Consider the following 17,210-nt stretch of genomic DNA (forward strand, 5'->3'; position numbering starts at 1 on the left):
ATTTGTTTTGGAGGGCAATTTCATTATATATTCTTTTTGGAGTGTTTAAGAATTTAATGCAAAGCTTCTAATTTTTAGCAAGAACATCTCCATACTTGTTATTATCTTGTGTGTGATTTTATTTATTTTTTAATATATTTTGTTGATTATACTATTGCAGTTGTCCCATTTTCCTCCCTTCACTCCCCTCTGCCCCGCACACCCCCTCCCACCCACATCCCGCCACCTTAATTCATGTCCATTGGTCATACATACAAGTTCCCCAGCTTCTACATTTCCTATACTATTCTTACCCTCCCCCTGTCTATTTTCTACCTACCATTTATGCTACATATTCTCTGTGCTTTTTCCCCCCTCTCCTCCTCCCACTCTTCTGTTGATAACCCTCCATGTGATCTGCATTTCTGTGGTTCTCTTCCTGTTCTAGTTGTTTACTTAGTTTGTTTTTATTTTTGTTTTAGGTGTGGTTGTTAATGATTGTGAGTTTGTTGTCATTTTACTGTTCATAGTTTTGATCTTCTTTTTCTTAGGTAATTCCCTTTAACATTTCATAAAATAAGGGCTTGGTGATGATGAACTTCTTTAACTTGACCTTATCTGGGAAGCACTTTATCTGCCCTTCCATTCTAAATGAAAGTTTTGCTGGATAGGGCAATCTTGGATGTAGGTTCTTGCCTTTCATGACTTGGAATACTTCTTTCCAGCCCCTTCTTGCCTGTTAAGGTCTCTTTTGAGAAATCAGCTGATGGTCTTATGGGAACTCCTTTGTAGGTTACTGTCTCCTTTTCTGTTGCTGCTTCTAAGATTCTCTCCTTATTTTCAATCTTGGGTAATGTAATTATGATGTGCCTTGGTGTGTGCTTCCTTGGGTCCAACTTCTTTGGGACTCTCTGAGCTTCCTGGACTTCCTGGAAGTCTGTTTCCTCTACCAGATTGGGGAACTTCTCCTTCATTATTTGTTCAAATAGCTTTTCCACTTGTTGCTCCTCCTCTTCTCCTTCTGGTACCCCTATGATTCGGATGTTGGAATGTTTAAAGATGTCCTGGAGGTTCCTAAGCCTCTCCTCATTTTTTTGAATTCTTGTTCCTTCCTTCTTTTCTGGTTGAATGTTTCTTTCTTCCTTCTGGTCCACTCCATTGATTTGAGTCCTGGTTTCATCACTATTGGTTTCCTGTACATTTTCCTTTATTTCACTTAGCGTAGCCTCCATTTTTTCATCTAATATGTGACCAAATTCAACCAATCCTATGAGCATCCTGATCACCAGTGTTTTTTACTGTGTATCTACTAGGTTGGCTATCTCTTCGTCTTTTAGTTGTATTTTTTTCTGGAGCTTTGATCTGTTCTTTCGTTTGGGCCTTTCTTTTTTGGGGGGGTTTGTCACGCCTGCTATGTAGTAAGGGGCGGGGCCTTAGGTGTTCACCAGGGCCAGGTAACCCCCATCACTGGGTTGTGATGCTGGATGTGGGGGGAACAGGTCTGAGAGGGAACAATGGCACTTGCTCTGCCATCTGTCAGATTTCAGTCACTTCCCCTGCTTCCCACAAGCAAAGTGGGCCTTTTTGGTGCTGATTCCCTGGTGGGTGGGTCTGTGTACATCCTGGGACCCTGTCGTTCTGTCCAGCGAACTCTCCTGTGAGGCTGGGAGTCTCTCCCGCTGCTGCCCCAACCCCCACAGGTGTTTTCAATCAGAGGTTTGAGGTTTTATTTCCCCACACTGGAGCTCTGGGTTGTGCAGTCCATCCTGCTCCCCATCTGTTCCTCCCAGTTTATCTGTGCGTGAATGTGGGACCACCCACTCTGCCAGCCAACACCTCACCAGGTCCACCAGCTGCTGCCTTGCCGTGGGTCCTCTCCACCCAGCTGCCGGTCTCCACCCCTCCTACCGGTCTGGATGAACATTTCTTCTTTAACTCCTTGGTTGTCGGACATCATACAGTTCAATTTTCTGTTGGTTCTGGTTGTTTTTTGTTTCTAAATTGTTGTCCTTTTGGTTGTGTGAAGAGGCACAGTGTGTCTACCTACGCCTCCATCTTGGCCAAAAGTTCTGCCTCGTGTGTGATCTTAAAAGTGGTGGAATAATATTTGGCAAACAGAGAAGAGAGGCAGCAAATTTGAAAGAAGATTTCACACTTACAAGGCAATAATATGACACAGTGTTTGACAACGCGGGCCCTGAAATGAGGTCACATCATACCAAGTCCTGGTTCTTTCACTTGTTGACCAGTAGCTTCGAAAATGGTCTGAACTTCTCTGTGCCTCCATTTCTCCTCAGATCGTGGGAATAGTAATATGTAGCTCATGGGGTCTGATGGAATGAGTTAATACATGTGAACATACTGAGTGCTCAATAAATGCCACTTTTAATAAAATAACAGTGTGTCCGCAGAACAGGCATTCTCCTGAGGTATTGGCACGGAGCCTGAATGACCGTAATGAAGGCTGTGTAATGAATGTCTTTATGGTGTGGGAGGTTGAAAAAAGAATCCTGGGGGTCCTAAAATGAAAATTTTAAACTAGCAAGGAATCTGCAAATACTCAAATAGTGGTATCATAGTACTCTTCAGCGTGTTATTTGGAATCTCAGGTTAGAGAGATGAGGATAGAAGGTTAAAAGTTAATTTCTCTTTGATGCTGTATTAATTTTAAAAATACTCCCTTGTGTAGAGATCTCCCCCCCACCCCACCCTCTCAGGCAGGGTCACTGCTACAGTTGAACACCTATCCTGGTAACCCTTAAAATGGAAGGAATCAGCCAGAAATAGTTTGTAAATCACTGTAAAGGGGGCCGTGGTGATAAGAGCTGAGAGCCGTCCTGTGGCCCCTTGTTCGTTTGTCTGAAGTCTGTCCAGTGGCCAGTGTCTCAGAAGCAGGAGACGGAGAAGAGCTCTCCAGCCGAAACGGGCAGCGCTGAAGAAGGCTCTTTCTCAGTCACCCGTTTCATCTCCTGCACAGCCTGGGTGTGGCCTCTTCCATTTTGTTAACACTGTATCCCAGCGACTGCTTGAAGCATCTGGCAGATAGTTCTTACTCAACAAGGATTTGTTGAATAAATGAATGAATGCAATAAAATCCCTCTTTCTCTTACAGAAAAATACATACTCCTCTGTCCATCCTCCTCTGCTCTTTCAAGACTGCTATGGTGGTTTATTCTGTGGTCTAATGAGGGCAAGGGCATATATTCCAAGAGGAGGCTGTGGAGCCTATATTATCAGGAGAAATCATTCGGAATTATTTTGCTAACCCTTATTATTGGGTTATGGTTAAAACCGATTATAGCTCTCAACAACAAAATTGGTTTTGCATTAAATGTTTTATCATAGGAGCTGAGCTCTATAAAACAATGTATAGAATAGAATAAATAAATGAATTTATATTTCTCTCATTGTGACCCAGAGAAATGAATCTTTAACAATGCAGATACATAATTTATAATAGTGGCCACCTATTCCTGCTACATTGAGAACTTATTTAAATTGTTTATTTTATTGATTTCATGGGTTTCCACAGCAAACGAATATGGTTAAAAAAGTTTTACGCCTCTTACAATTGGATATAAATTTAAACACTTCAGGTAAAGTAATAGCAATTTTAAAAAATTGTTTTCAGAATAACTAAAGAGAGAAGTAGTAATTAACAATCATTATACCCAAAACAACTGTGATTTAGTTTTTCATCCGAGGGCACTAGTGGTGGTGGCCCAGTAGAGGTAAAATACCTTACGTCTAGCCCTGGCTGGGTCTTTCCGTTGGTTGGAGCATCTTATCTTCCTGCACACCGAGAGGATGCAGGGTTGATTTCTGGTCAGGGCACCTACCTAGGTTGCAGGTTCAGTCCTGGTCAGGGTATGCATTGGAGGCAACAGATTGGTGTTTCTGTCTCTCTCTTCCCCTCTCCCCTCCCTCCCTCTCTTTCTAAAATCAATAAATAAACAAACCCTCAGGTGAGGATTTAAATAAATACCTTAAGTCTGTGCTAGCACTTGCATTTTTTACTCAAGGTCAAGTCAGTCATCTCCCATCCCTCTCTCAACTGAGAAGCACATTGGGTTGTGAAAACTAAATTAGATGAGGCAGTTGATAAGCTGCTCATTCCCCGGAAGGCCTGTGCCTCGTGGGGGTACAGGAGCCTGTGGAGCAGGGCTCAGTCCACATAGAGCGCCCCTGCAGTGGTGGGAGCACCCCATCATGTCCCAGGTGCCGTGCCTGGTGCTCGGTCCACCCCACCCAGTTGGTCACCTCCAGAGGAGCGCTGGAAGCTTTCCCAAAGACTCGTTTGGAGTCTTCGGAGTGCTCTTCTGTGGGTTCAAAGTGAAATCAAACATTATTTTCTTGTTTCATAGTCTTATAAATTAAGAATTCTGATGACTTTGTTGGTGGACATTGTTTCTTTGAAATGTAGAAGGGGTGTTTGGGAATTTTCCATAGGTGAAGGTATTTTTTAAATTTGGATATCTTGACTAAAATTCAGCATATTTTTTCTCATTTATTTTATAAATATATTTATGGGCCATTTTATTTGGCCTGTGGCCATATGAGAGAGATAAATTACTGGGCCATTACTCTGATGGCCTGTAATTTGTCAGGGTATGTTCGGGCTTTGGTAGAGTTTATTTTTCTTCAGTTCTCCAGCAGACCTAATTGGACTTCGTCTTTAATCTTGCAGCACCCACAGATCCAGAAGAAATCTCAGTACATTAAGTATCTTTGTTGCGATGACGTGAGGACCCTGCACCAGTGGGTCAATGGTATACGCATCGCCAAGGTACGTTTTCATTGGGTTTGATAGCAGAATAATGAGGTAGTTAATGATAAGGTTTTGATTGTCATGACAGTTGTTCTGGTTGTTTCATGTTCATGATTTTGCCAGTGTCTAGTTTTCTCAGGCCTTATATTTTAATTTTAAATGTCTTTTTTTTTTGTCATATGCATACATTTTTTAACAGTTGGTATTTATGGAATAATACTGGTGGCAACAGCTTGTGTAACATCAAAGTGATTCTTTTGGCTTTGGAGTGCATATTATATCATTCTCATATAGCAGAGTTTGAAAATTAAGTTGGCCTTGAGGTAGGGGAAGGATGAATAAGCAGAGTACAGGATTTTTAGGGCGGTGAAAATATTCATAATCTGTGTACTGTAATGGTGGATATATGTTATTATTCATTCGTCCATATCCATAGAATATATAGCACCAAGAGTGACCCTAAGACAAACTGTGAACTTTGAGTAATGGTGGTGTGTTGATGTTACAGTCTCACTGGCTGTAACAACACACGCCCCGCTCTGGTGGGGGCGTTGGTGACGGAGGAAGCCGTGCACGTGTGCAAGCTGGTAGTGTATCCGGGGGCTCTGGCCCTTCCTCCTGATTTTGCTGTGAACCTAAAAAAAAAGCAAGTCCTAAAAAATATATTTTAAAGGACATCTTAAAGATGATTGTACAAAATACTTGAAGAAGTATTTGTGCCAAGAACTGGAAGTAAAATTTCATTATAGCTATAAAATCAAAGGGGCTCGAGGAATAACTGGAAAAAAATCTTTGTATTGATAACGAACCCAATCAAGGGTTCACTTCCTGCTGCCTTTGTAAAAATGAGGAAAAATAAGGGTAGATTATAATTTACTGGTGTTACAATAACTTTTGAAGGATTGTAGGTGTTAATTTTAATACAAACTGTGAATCAGTAAACAGAAATGTGTCACCCTTTCCTACCTCACGCATTGGTGTCATGCCCTGTGAGGCTCAGATGTCATCATCTACTGCCCTCTGTTTAGTACGGGAAGCAGCTCTACGTGAACTATCAAGAAGCCTTGAAGAGGACAGAGTCTGCTTATGATTGGACTTCCTTATCCAGCTCCAGCATTAAGTCCGGATCCAGTTCTTCCAGCATCCCAGGTAGTCTGAAATGCACAAAGCACTGTTTACTGGCAATATGATGAATGTCTCTATAAGCTGCTAGCTAGTACACCTGGTTACTTCAGCATGTCTTAAAAATCAGAGCCATACCTAATTTCTAAATTATATTCAATAGGTATATGAGCTTTTTTTTTTTTTTTTTTTGCTAGAGGGCACAGTATCTTGGGCAATCTAATAATACCCATCTCTCACAGAGTGATTGGATAGGACTAGCTTTAACACTTGAGCCTCCCCCAAATGTCAGGCATTAAACTAGGTGCTTCTGCATGACTGTCCTACCTGACTCTGCGTCCAGTGAAGTCATCTTCCTGGTTCCCTCACCCTGGGGGTCAGATTACACTGTATCCTCAGCCATTCCCTGCTCTCTTGAAGGCTTGTCCTCATGCCTTTACCCAGGCGGCCAGGCTCAACAGAGCAGCCTTGTGATGCCTGTGCCTGAGTCTCTAGGAAACACACCTCTCACTTGGGGGTCAGACGCTGAGGACTGCCCATTGCCGGGGAAGGACATCGTCATCATGTGTGTATCTGAATTCGTGAGAGCTCTGTGGGATGGCCCGGAGCAGTGATCTATGAAAAGATCAAATCTCAATGTAATAAAGACACACCTGAAAAAAATTCACTCCTTTATTGATGGTTCATTAATTTTTTTACTTGCTATGGGTTCTTCCAAGACAGATTGTCAGGATACCAATAATATATGTGAACCTTTTATTGTAATTATCAGTCTCTCATGGTGAACTGTTTTAGAAGGATCAAGATTTACTAGTAGTTCCTAAGGCAAGGGAAGTTTTCTAGTGGAATAAACGGGCTGTGCTTTACGTGCAGTGAATCCAGGTAACTTGTTGCTGTTCTATGTAGCACTTGGTCTTTTGTAAAAGATCTGCCTGAACATAGTCATACCGTCAGAACACTGACCTGATCCTGTTTTTGAACATTTACTTTGAACAGAGTCTCAGTCAAACCACTCGAATCAGTCTGACAGCGGAGTGTCTGACACCCAGCCGGCAGGGCACGCCCGCTCCCAGAGCATCGTGAGCTCCATCTTCTCCGAAGCCTGGAAGCGAGGCACTCAGCTGGAAGAGTCCAGCAAGGTGAGCGCCTGTGAGCCCTGCTAGGGAAAGTCTGTGGCGTTCCGGGGGGTGAGCTTGTGGCTCTTCTGTTCCTCTATCAGGGATCTTTCCTGGCTGTATTTCTTTATTCTTTCTGTGACTTCTCCTCAGACACGAGTACTTGTGAATGTGCGGTAGTGACCTAAGATCTCAAAAAGCGCGCAAACAAAAAACCCGGCAGTTTAACTCTTTTTTGGTGGCTCCGATTTTTAAGAAGTAACAGTTTTCTCCCTTCCTCCTTAATCAGTTTGGATGGAGCACCACCACTTAGTGCCAGTGCCCGAATTCTGCCCCAGAAAAGCTGCTGGTGGCTGTTTCTTTACTTGTTATTGATATATTCAGACTCATTCCTTTATCTTCTCTTCTTCTATGCTTTTTGGTATTTCTCTGAGCATTGATGAATTTTTTCAAATTAAGGCACATGTGGAAGGTTACATTCCAAAAGTTTTGGATCCCTGGGCCTTGCTTAGTAGCTTCTTCAGTGACACTGAGGACGAGTGTAATTATTGCCAGACTGTTCAGAAACGTGGAGAGGTTCTTTAGACGGCCGGAGAACGCCGTACCAGACTGCCTGTGGAGTCCTGTGGGCGAGGGTGCATCCTAGCTGCGCTCACCCCCCGGGGAGGCGAGAGCTCGCCTAGCGCTGAGGGCCCCGTGGCACCTCTGGCCCGACCCTTTTGTTTTTACTCAACAGTGATTTTTATTTTATTTTTTCTTACTTTAGTCTTAATCACTTATGCAAGTACATTCATCCATGAGAATTAAGTGGGTATTTTTCCTTACTTTATTACTTGATTTGCATATCTAGTTAACTGGCCCTCAGGAGGGTGGAGGGAGTGTGAGTAACCCAACGTGGGGGTCTCTGAGGAGTAAGTACTTGAAAATTGGTTTTAATGACCTAAATTCTCAAAATACTGATCGTTTGCTTAACTCCCTTAGCAGAGGCTGAAGCTTTAGGAAATAATTCTCTCCTTTTCTGGGGGAGCAACCCCCTCATCTGGTACTAATAACTCAATGTATGTGGTAGAGAATCGGGTTGGCACAATGCAGACAGGTGAAGAAAAGCCTTCACCTTACTAAATTTTGAATGGTGTTTTCTACATGCATTTTAAATGAGAGGCCAAGGTTCGGGTGCTCTGGTTAGACAGAGCAGTCCCGTCGCAGTCTCGGAGAGAGCGGGAGCCCTGCCGTGCAGCAGCGACTGTGTCTGAGTCCTGATCCCCGTGTGTTTCTTCTGTTACCTCAGTCTCAGGTGCCAAGTGAGAAGGCCAGCACAGCTAAAGTCTGCACCCCTGCAGCATCCAAGACAGGGTCAAGTTAAGGTCAGGGGCCGTTCTATGGAAGCACATTAACCTGGGTGACTCCTGTAACCAAGTCTTGCAGACTAATGCTTTTACTTTGATGTGTTTTTAAAGAAACATTCTAGTGTCCTAATGAGCATTAGAATTCAGCCCTGTAATGAGCCTTCTAGTTCACTAACCTAAGTTCTCCATGCTAATTAGATGTCATTCATAACTGGAAACAAATGGTTTTATCTTGGATCCTTATAGGATGTTCAAAAGGTCTGAAAGATGTACCCTAAGTTATTAAGCCAAGGGTTCTTCCTTTACTCTTTTCAGAAGCACTCGAACCACGTTCATGCATGAGTAGTTCCATGCAATGCATGACCAGATGTGGTGACTCGGGCGGCACCCGGGGGTGCTCAGCAGGTTGCTGGCAAACTCTAGCTCCCCTTTCTTGATACGTTTCCTTTACCCTAGCCTTCTAAAGTTTCCTCTCGCTTTCTTTTGGCTTTTTCTGTAGGATATTGTTGTGACCTTTTGCTTTCATGTTTATGAAGCATTTCTTTTTGTATTTTCCAGTAAAACAAATGTAAAGAATGTCCCCCCTTTACCTGCATTGCTGGACTTCTGTGCATGTTGGATGCAAGTGTCTCACAGGGACACGAGTGTGTGTCAAGCTCGTTCATTCCTGTGTGACTGTGCACGCCTGCTGAACACTCTCATGCTCTCACGTGGCAGCTTACTAGCATCAAAAAGCCTTCCTGGTCCCTCAGGAGGCCCCCCACCAGCACCCCTACACCCGGTTACAGCATCTGCAGGAGGCAGATGCATCAAGAGCCACCACATCTCCCCTTGCCAGAGTGTGGGTGGGGTCCAGGGCTCAGAGGCCTCCCACAGAGGGCTCCCATGTGGGGCGGCCATCACCCTTCAGACAGCTCTTGCTACAGGGTATTGTTTCTAGGTTATCAGGCGGTCTAGCTACTGGAAAATAGCATCAGATAAACGAATCTCCCCTGTGCCGGTGCTGTCCAGAGTCCCCATTTAGCTTTCCCTCCACTGTGATCGCCAGCTCCTGCATCTTTCTGTGCATGTCCCTGAGTCCTTGCTTTTGACTTTCAGCCACTCATAGCTTACCTCTGTAACTGTTTTTATTGTGTTCTCTCTCCACCACCCCCCTACCTTTTATCCTCCTTCTAGGCCAGAATGGACTCACTGAATCGACCCTACACCTCCCTTATGCCCCCTTTATCCCCACAACCTAAACTAGTCAACCCCTACACTGCCTCCCAGCCGTCGCCGCCCCTACCGCCCCCGCCCCCACCCCCTCCTCCTCCACCCCCTCCTCCGCCCCCACCTCCCCCTCCCCTGCCCAGCCAGTCTGCACCTTCTGGGGGCTCTGCAGCCACAATGTTTGTCAAGTACAGCACAATCACCAGGCTGCAGAACGCTTCTCAGCATTCAGGACCCCTATTTAAGCCTCCGCCGTCCTCAGTGATGCAGCAGCCTCTGTCCACGACCTCACAGCCAGCAAAGCCTCAGGTCCCTGTGCCCCCCAATGGAGTGGTGCCCCCGCCCCCGCCCCCACCGCCCGCCCCCACCCCTGGCTCAGCTATGGCCCAGCTAAAACCTGCACCTTGCACCCAGTCCCTTCCACAGTTCAGCCCCCCTCCTCCCCCACTGAAGATTCATCATGTTCCACATGTCATTCAAGCAGCTCCTCCAACGCCCCCACCGCCTCCTCCCGTCCCTCCCCAGGCCCCTCCCAAACCTCTTGTGACCATGCCACCAACCGGCACCAAAACTGTGCCTGCCGTTGGGACACAGGCTGTGCCACCTACACCTGTTCCTCCAGTCCCCCCAGCAAAAAAGCAGCCGGCTTTTCCTCACATTCCACCCTCTCCCGCTGCTCCCCCTGGTCCAGTCCCCCCACCCACGTTACCCAAGCATCAGAGTTTCAGCGTAAAGCCGCCTCCCTCTCCCCTGTCCCCAGTGCCCTCTGTGGTGAAGCAGATAGCCAGCCAGTTCCCCCCACCTCCAACCCCTCCTCCTGTGGAGTCACAGCCCTTAAAGCCAGTCACAGCAAATATAGCCCCACAGTCCCCTCCTGCTGTGAAAGCAAAACCCAAGTGGCAGCCCAGCTCCATCCCTGTCCCTTCTCCAGATTTCCCTCCTCCTCCTCCTGAGAGCAGCCTAGTGTTTCCTCCTCCCCCTCCTCCTCCTCCTCCTCCACCACCACCGCCACCACCTGTCCCAGCCCCGCCACCGCTGCCAGCTACTCCCACAGCTTCTCCTGCCCCTGACAAAAGTGGATCTCCAGGCAAAAAGACAAGTAAGACATCCAGCCCTGGGGGAAAGAAACCTCCCCCGACCCCACAGCGAAACTCCAGCATCAAGTCCAGCAGCTGTGCAGAGCCCCCGGAGCCCAAGAGACCCTCCGTGGACAGCCTAGTCAGCAAGTTCGCGCCGCCAGCCGAACCCTCTGGGTCTCCAAACAAGGAGACCCCACCACCTCCTGCAGCGCCCCCCAAACCTGGAAAACTCAATCTTTCTGGAGTTAACCTTCCTGGAGTTCTCCAACAGGGGGGCGTGGCAGCAAAAGCGTCTGTCCTGAGTGGCCGTGGAAAGGACTCCGTGGTAGAATTTCCTTCTCCTCCATCGGACTCGGACTTTCCACCCCCTCCACCTGAAATAGAGCTTCCTCCGCCCCCCATAGAGATCCCAGCAGCGTTCTTGGGAAACGTTTCTCCGAAAGTGGCAGTTGTTAGTCCTCAACCCCAGCAGTGGTCCAAAACAGCCATGAAGAAGGCCCCCCCGCCCACACGGCCCAAACGGAATGACAGCACGCGCCTCACTCAAGCGGAGGCCTCTGAGCAGCCAGCAGCGTCCACAGTTGTGCCACAAGTGCCCACCTCTCCCAAGTCCAGCCTTAGTGTCCAGCCTGGGTTCCTGGCAGACCTCAACAGGACCCTGCAACGGAAGTCCATCACCCGGCACGGCTCGCTCTCCTCCTCCCGCATGTCCAGAGCAGAACCCACAGCCACCATGGATGACATGGCGTTGCCCCCACCGCCCCCCGAACTGCTTTCTGATCAACAGAAAGCTGGTTATGGAGGCAGTCATATATCAGGCTACGTGACACTGCGGAGAGGACCTCCCCCCGCTCCCCCCAAGAGAGACCAGAACACCAAGCTCTCGAGAGACTGGTAGCTACCATAGGACTTTATTTTCGTGCTATCTGTAATGAGTTCTTCAATCAGCTCACCTGATCATCCCTGAATTCAGGTGTTCAGAGCCTTCTGGTATGTTATTCAGGTAGTGTCCAGCTGTGTGTGTGTGTACAGTTATATTGTGTGTGTATATGTATATATGTATACATGTATGTGTGTATGTATATATATAGCTGGGAGTGATTGTTTATTCCTTTTCTCTCCTAATCTGAACATGGATTCTGTGTATTTCGGGCAGAAGAGGCACGGAAGGGGGGGTGTGTCCCGTCCCTCATGATACCTGTTACCTGCCATGTGGGTTGGACAGAACTTCTGACGAGTATTTAGAAGGTATTTTGTAAGTCTCCACATGCAGCCTCTCTGTGCATGTTGCGTGCTGTATATTAAGGGGTAGATGTCTAACGTGCTGTGTCTCAGTCCGAGAGGTCAACCAGAATGCTGGGTGTATCTGTAGGGCTCTCATGTTTGCTCGATCCCCAGTTGGCTGAAGTTAGAGCTGTCTGACATGTCATTACTATACATAAAGGAGCACTTTAATCAGGAAAGTCTCTCAGCCTCGCGGAATGGGTGAACAGTGCGGTGGGGGAAATGTCAGGCACTGTCTGCACGCAGTTTTGCGTTTGAAGTAGATACACAGTGTAACTGAACCGTGCCAGTTGGAGTGCCGCTGCAGTGACGCACCTGCATTTAGGGTGCATTGCCACAGGTCAGCTCTCTGCCTACAACACGTGGACAATTTAGTACTACAACCTTGGGTAGTTCTTTTAGTACTGCTGGAATCTTTCCGTGGGCTTAGTGGAGCTGCATCAGCCTTGGCTTCACAGTCCTTGCTTTGACTTACTCTAAGAGAATATCCAACACAATATCCTGGAATGTTTAGTCCCAGTCTGTTTTTGGGTCACCAGTTACCTTCTTTTAAGTGTGTGCTTTAGGTAGATGTTGATCTTAGGTATCTGTAGACAGTTGCTATATCAAACCTACCCATCCTGTGTCTAATATGGTGCATCATTATGAAAAGCAAAATCCCCTTCTGAAATGTCTTCATGTCTTCATCTCTAGAAGGTCGGGGTGATTACAAAAATGAACAGAATGGCTCCTGTGCAGGTGTCATTAGGTTGCATATGGACTGTAACATGTAAGACAGACACTTCCTTTCAGTGCAGGACTGTCCTAGAGGGAGGGGGGAGAACAAATGAGGTTCTGGCACAGCAGCACACTGGGGTCCTTGCTCGTTGCAGCCTGCGTGCGGGGACCTGCCCGGGCTACCTGGGGTGCCGTGGGAGTGGTGCAGTCCAAGTACAGTGAGTGGCGTCACATGCTGTGCACGGGCAGTTGGGCATCGCATGAAATTGTCACTGTGTTGGCACAGTGTGCTCCACACTGCAATTCATATGCCTTTTTCTCTGAATTTTCCTTTATTACTGAGAAAAATGTGATGATAAATTAACCATTAGGAATAAAATGCAGTCTCAGAGCTGCTCTTAAACAAAAGAAAAGGAGCCATCCCAAGAATGATAAATGAAAGTCCCTGCCTGTGGTGACGGAGGAGTGCCAGCGCTGACCTCAGAACTCTCCGACGCCGTCCCGAGGGGGAGATGTGAGGTGCACACAGGATACCCATGTAACCCACTCCAACAGTGTTGCGTCACGTAGAGAAGAGGGACGTTGTTCAGTGTGGTCATGCGGTTACAGAGCAATAGGAACACATACGCCACTGTGCATTTTTGTAAAGCCCTGCTTCTTTAAAACGATACTTTGGGGATCTTTTCAACTGTTCACAAGGTTTGTGTGCATTGTTATGCTTATGAGGTGGCCTTTAACACATCTGCATTGTTAATTTAAGCATGCACAGCAATGTGTGTCACATGGGTACAGGTTGCCAAGCTCCAGTGTGAATTATGAGTGAAGTAATAATCCCATAGTCTCTGCCTACAGTTTTATATTCCAAGAATCACCCTTATTTGTGAGGTGAAGAGTTGAGAATATGAATCCTGTGACACACTTGTCACTAGGGTTTTTTGTTGCGATGGCGGTCTTTTTTCACTTCAGCTTTAAATCACCCACCCTCAACCTTTCTTCACCCATGATTTGAACCCTAAGATACAGCCTTTTTCAGTGGGGGCTTTCCTGGGACTTCTGGCTGTGTCAGTCCTGAGGACAGCCACCCTGGACTGGCGCTTCCCGAAGGAGCCGACATCCTTCACAGTGATACTAGGGACACCACCAAGTGAGCTGGGTTCGAGGAGGAACTCACATTTTAACCCAATCCATTGGCTTGTCTGACAACAGCTGTTTCTGGAAAAGGCTGTTAACTTTTATTTTATGTGTGAAACAACTAAATTTTTTTTAAAAGAATGATACTTTAGATTATATCTCCAGTGTTTAACTCCTTAGTGGGTTTTTGTTGGCATGTAGCTTTGTGGGGTTTGGGGGAGAGTTTTTTTTTTTTGTATTTGGGTTTTTTTTTTTTTTGAGATTACTCGTTATTTTTGTAACTGTTCCTTTTCCCTGGTGTGTTCATGGTAAGCGCCGACTGCCAGACGACACTAGCTCTGTGCCTTTTCCACTGCCTTCTTCGCTCAGCAGCTCTGGCTCAGCCGAGCATCTTCAAGTTGAAGACAGTCTGGACAGCTGACCTGGCTCTACTGAAAAATGAACAGCGTGGAGGAACACATCCTGCTGTCCAGGGCAGTGCAGACGGGTGCCTGGCAGAGCTAGTGACACCCTTAACTCAACCACAGATGAGTTCTAAATTGGGTCACCCTGTGCCTAAAGAAAGTTTGGCACCAACCGGGGAGGTCAGCGACAACTACATCAGGTTTATAGGTATATATTATATATAAATGTCAGGCTATTCTCTATTGAAATTTTATCAGCTTTGCTTTTACTACTTGAATAAATACATGCATTTTTCTTCCCCTTAGTTACTGTAATTCTCACTTAGGAAAAGTAAATATTCTTAAGGTTTTTACCTTAAATTTTTTAAATTTGAGACTTTTTAAAATGAGAAAGATTGTTGACTCCTGAAAGTTACAGGACACCATTTTCATCAGAAGATTCCAAAGTAAGGTAGACATGGTGTTTTCCAGTCCTCTAAAATCAAGGTGCTCCTGGCCACTGATGGCATCTTCTGCTAAGGGCTGTGAACTCTCTTAGAAATCCCTTCTCCCTGTAAGTTTAATTGCCACTGAAAATAATGCTGAGTTTATCCAGAAAGTTTAAACAAAGTTAGGGGATCATGAATAATTCTAGTAGAGTGACAACTCAGATCAAGGTTAATAGGAGCTGTGCATCCAATTAAGTTTCAGAAGCTGCTATTCTGGGAAAATATAGTTAATAAGCTTGTGTCGAGAATGTAAAGTAAATTAGCATGAGAAAAATTTTCAGGTAATGATGTGGATTGGTTTGATTTGACTATCAGGTCACCAATGGAACCTTGTGTCACCTTTTCCCCCTCTGCTAAAAGCAATTTTATGTTATTACAAACACAAGGTAATTTTAAACAAAACCATTTTTTAGTTTTAGACATTACCAAATGTTTTAATATGCCTGCAGAGCTAACAAATTATAACTAATGTAATCTCGCATATTTTATTCAAGTATAGACCAATTAAACCTAAATGACCCTGACTTGCTTTAAATGAAATAGGAATAATAATTTGGGTTTATACACTTGATAAGAGCATTCTGTCTTTTTAGTAAAAATCACTGTAGGTTGCAAGTACCTTTTGGCACTTTGAGTTTTGTTTTATACACTTGACATCATTTGTATAAAACAGGGTATCTCTAATCCTGCAGGAATATCTGACACTCATAAAGTTGAGATTTGATCCACAGAGAGATGCAAGTAGAACAATAAAATACCCCACTATCTTTTAAGATTTATTTTCCTTTAAAAATCAAGAGAACAACATTTCTACACCTTCCCAGTCTGTCCCGCAAACTAAACAAGTGCTCTGTTATTGTTATACACGTGGAAGGTCTATATTATGTGGAAAAGAAACCTGGCATTTAGTTGTAAAATAAACTTGCTAAATAAAAATAATCCAACAATATACTTGATAAACAACTGAAGGACAAAATCTCCAATTGGTTTGCTCTTTGCTTGTTGAATAATAGACCATTTTGAGGAGAAAACAGGATCTGCTACAATCCCCAGTGCCTTGAACTCTTTTGGAGGAAGAGCATAAAAAAAAATCTAACAAGCAAACTTTGAGGTGCTAAGGAAAGAGAAGGAAGTTGAGTATTTCTAGTTTACGCAAAAATAGAAAAAGTGGCTGTCTCACAAGAGATGGCTTCATCTACCTAAACGGGGACTGGCTGCTTTCTACCAAAGACACTGAGAGAAGCAAGTTGAGTCAGGGTGACGTGAACACTACACAGTTTTTAAAGGATGGCGAAGTTCAGAAGTGAGTGTGCTGATTGTAGGCGGCTGTTAATTCCAAGCTCTAAGTGTTGAAGCCTCAACCTCCTCCTAGGCAGAATATGCTTGCAGCACTTAAAGGGAAAAAATCTTTGCATTTTGGGAATGTCCATTGTTTAAATGTATTGTAACCGAATACCAAAAACTGCCATTTTCCATGATTGCCGTCTCCTATATTTTTTTCTCTACTTGTAAATAATCTCTCCTAGAAAATATGCATTAACTGGAATGTTTCAAATGATTTTGCTTAATTTTATTATCAGCCACTAGTGAACTTTTATAGAAATGTACATGTAAAAGAAAATATCATTAGCTTGTGTTAAATGGTGTAAAAACATTGTTTACTATTTTAAAGGAAAATTGCACATTATATTTTACTGGGATTGCTCCCCCTCTTCCCATTTCTTCAAAAAAATTGAGTCAATGCTCACACTGACATGTAGGCTGTGAGAGCTTTGCTATAAATACGTGAATAGATACAATGTAGGAATATACTTTTTTAAAGCATGAAAAAGAAAGCAAAAGGAACTGCATTATAAAGTACCCAATAGAGGACACTATTCAAACGATTGTGCACAGCTCGGTAAAGATGAAGTTACAATTTTTCTTTCACCATTATTTTCTTCTGCTTAAATGTATGCTCTCATTTCATTATGTGCCTTGCTCCCTGATTGTGCAAACCTATATATAGAGAGAGATAGAGATATATGAGAGAGATCTATTCAGTACTACTGACGATGTTTTTTGTTTTACTGCTGGATTAAGTTATTTTACAAGTTACTCTTGCCAGTTACTGTCAGTGAACTATTGTAATGACTTAGGACAGTAGTCATACAGTCAGTGTAAATTTGTTTCTCAATTATATGTTTTCACTATGTCAGCTTACCCAATCCTTAATAAAAAAGAACAGATTTCATTTAAATATGGGGGTTTTACTTGACTGTTTGTGGACCGGCACCATTAAGAACCTGGTTTTGCTATTAATGTTGGGGTACCCAGCAACAGGTAAGCTCTCCTTTTTGTATTAAAAGAATTACATGTATTTGGAGGAAGTGATGAGAACTTCTATCCCTATTTTTGCAAGTAAACCTAACTATTTAGAACAGCTGTCTTGAAATGTTACAGAGATGAAAACTGCCTTAAGGCAACATTTAAAATATTTGAAATTTTTAAGACTTAAGTAATAAATAGGAGCTACCTCATTTAGAGCAACAGGGAAGGATTCACTTCCACACTTAAACTTACCACCTT

The 17,210-nt window shown here is 44.5% G+C and overlaps 1 protein-coding gene across 4 annotated transcripts in view; it reads left to right on the forward strand.

The window, feature by feature from the left end:
- RAPH1 (Ras association (RalGDS/AF-6) and pleckstrin homology domains 1) overlaps nucleotides 1-16,863 on the forward strand; it is a 94,426-nt gene extending 77,563 nt beyond the window's left edge. For 3 of the 4 annotated variants that reach the window (XM_036023001.1, XM_036023002.1, XM_028509934.2), the window contains 4 exons: nucleotides 4,667-4,765; nucleotides 5,776-5,896; nucleotides 6,866-7,008; nucleotides 9,507-16,863. In XM_036023001.1, the coding sequence (XP_035878894.1) occupies nucleotides 4,667-4,765; nucleotides 5,776-5,896; nucleotides 6,866-7,008; nucleotides 9,507-11,516 (2,373 nt within the window). In that variant the 3' untranslated portion in view covers nucleotides 11,517-16,863. Of the gene's footprint in view, nucleotides 1-4,666; nucleotides 4,766-5,775; nucleotides 5,897-6,865; nucleotides 7,009-8,272; nucleotides 9,135-9,506 lie in introns of those variants that run through there. The other variant, XM_028509936.2, reaches the window with a different exon arrangement.
- Nucleotides 16,864-17,210: the final 347 nt, after the last annotated feature.

Source organism: Phyllostomus discolor, chromosome 4 (genome assembly GCF_004126475.2).
Source record: "Phyllostomus discolor isolate MPI-MPIP mPhyDis1 chromosome 4, mPhyDis1.pri.v3, whole genome shotgun sequence".
NCBI lineage: Eukaryota > Metazoa > Chordata > Mammalia > Chiroptera > Phyllostomidae > Phyllostomus > Phyllostomus discolor.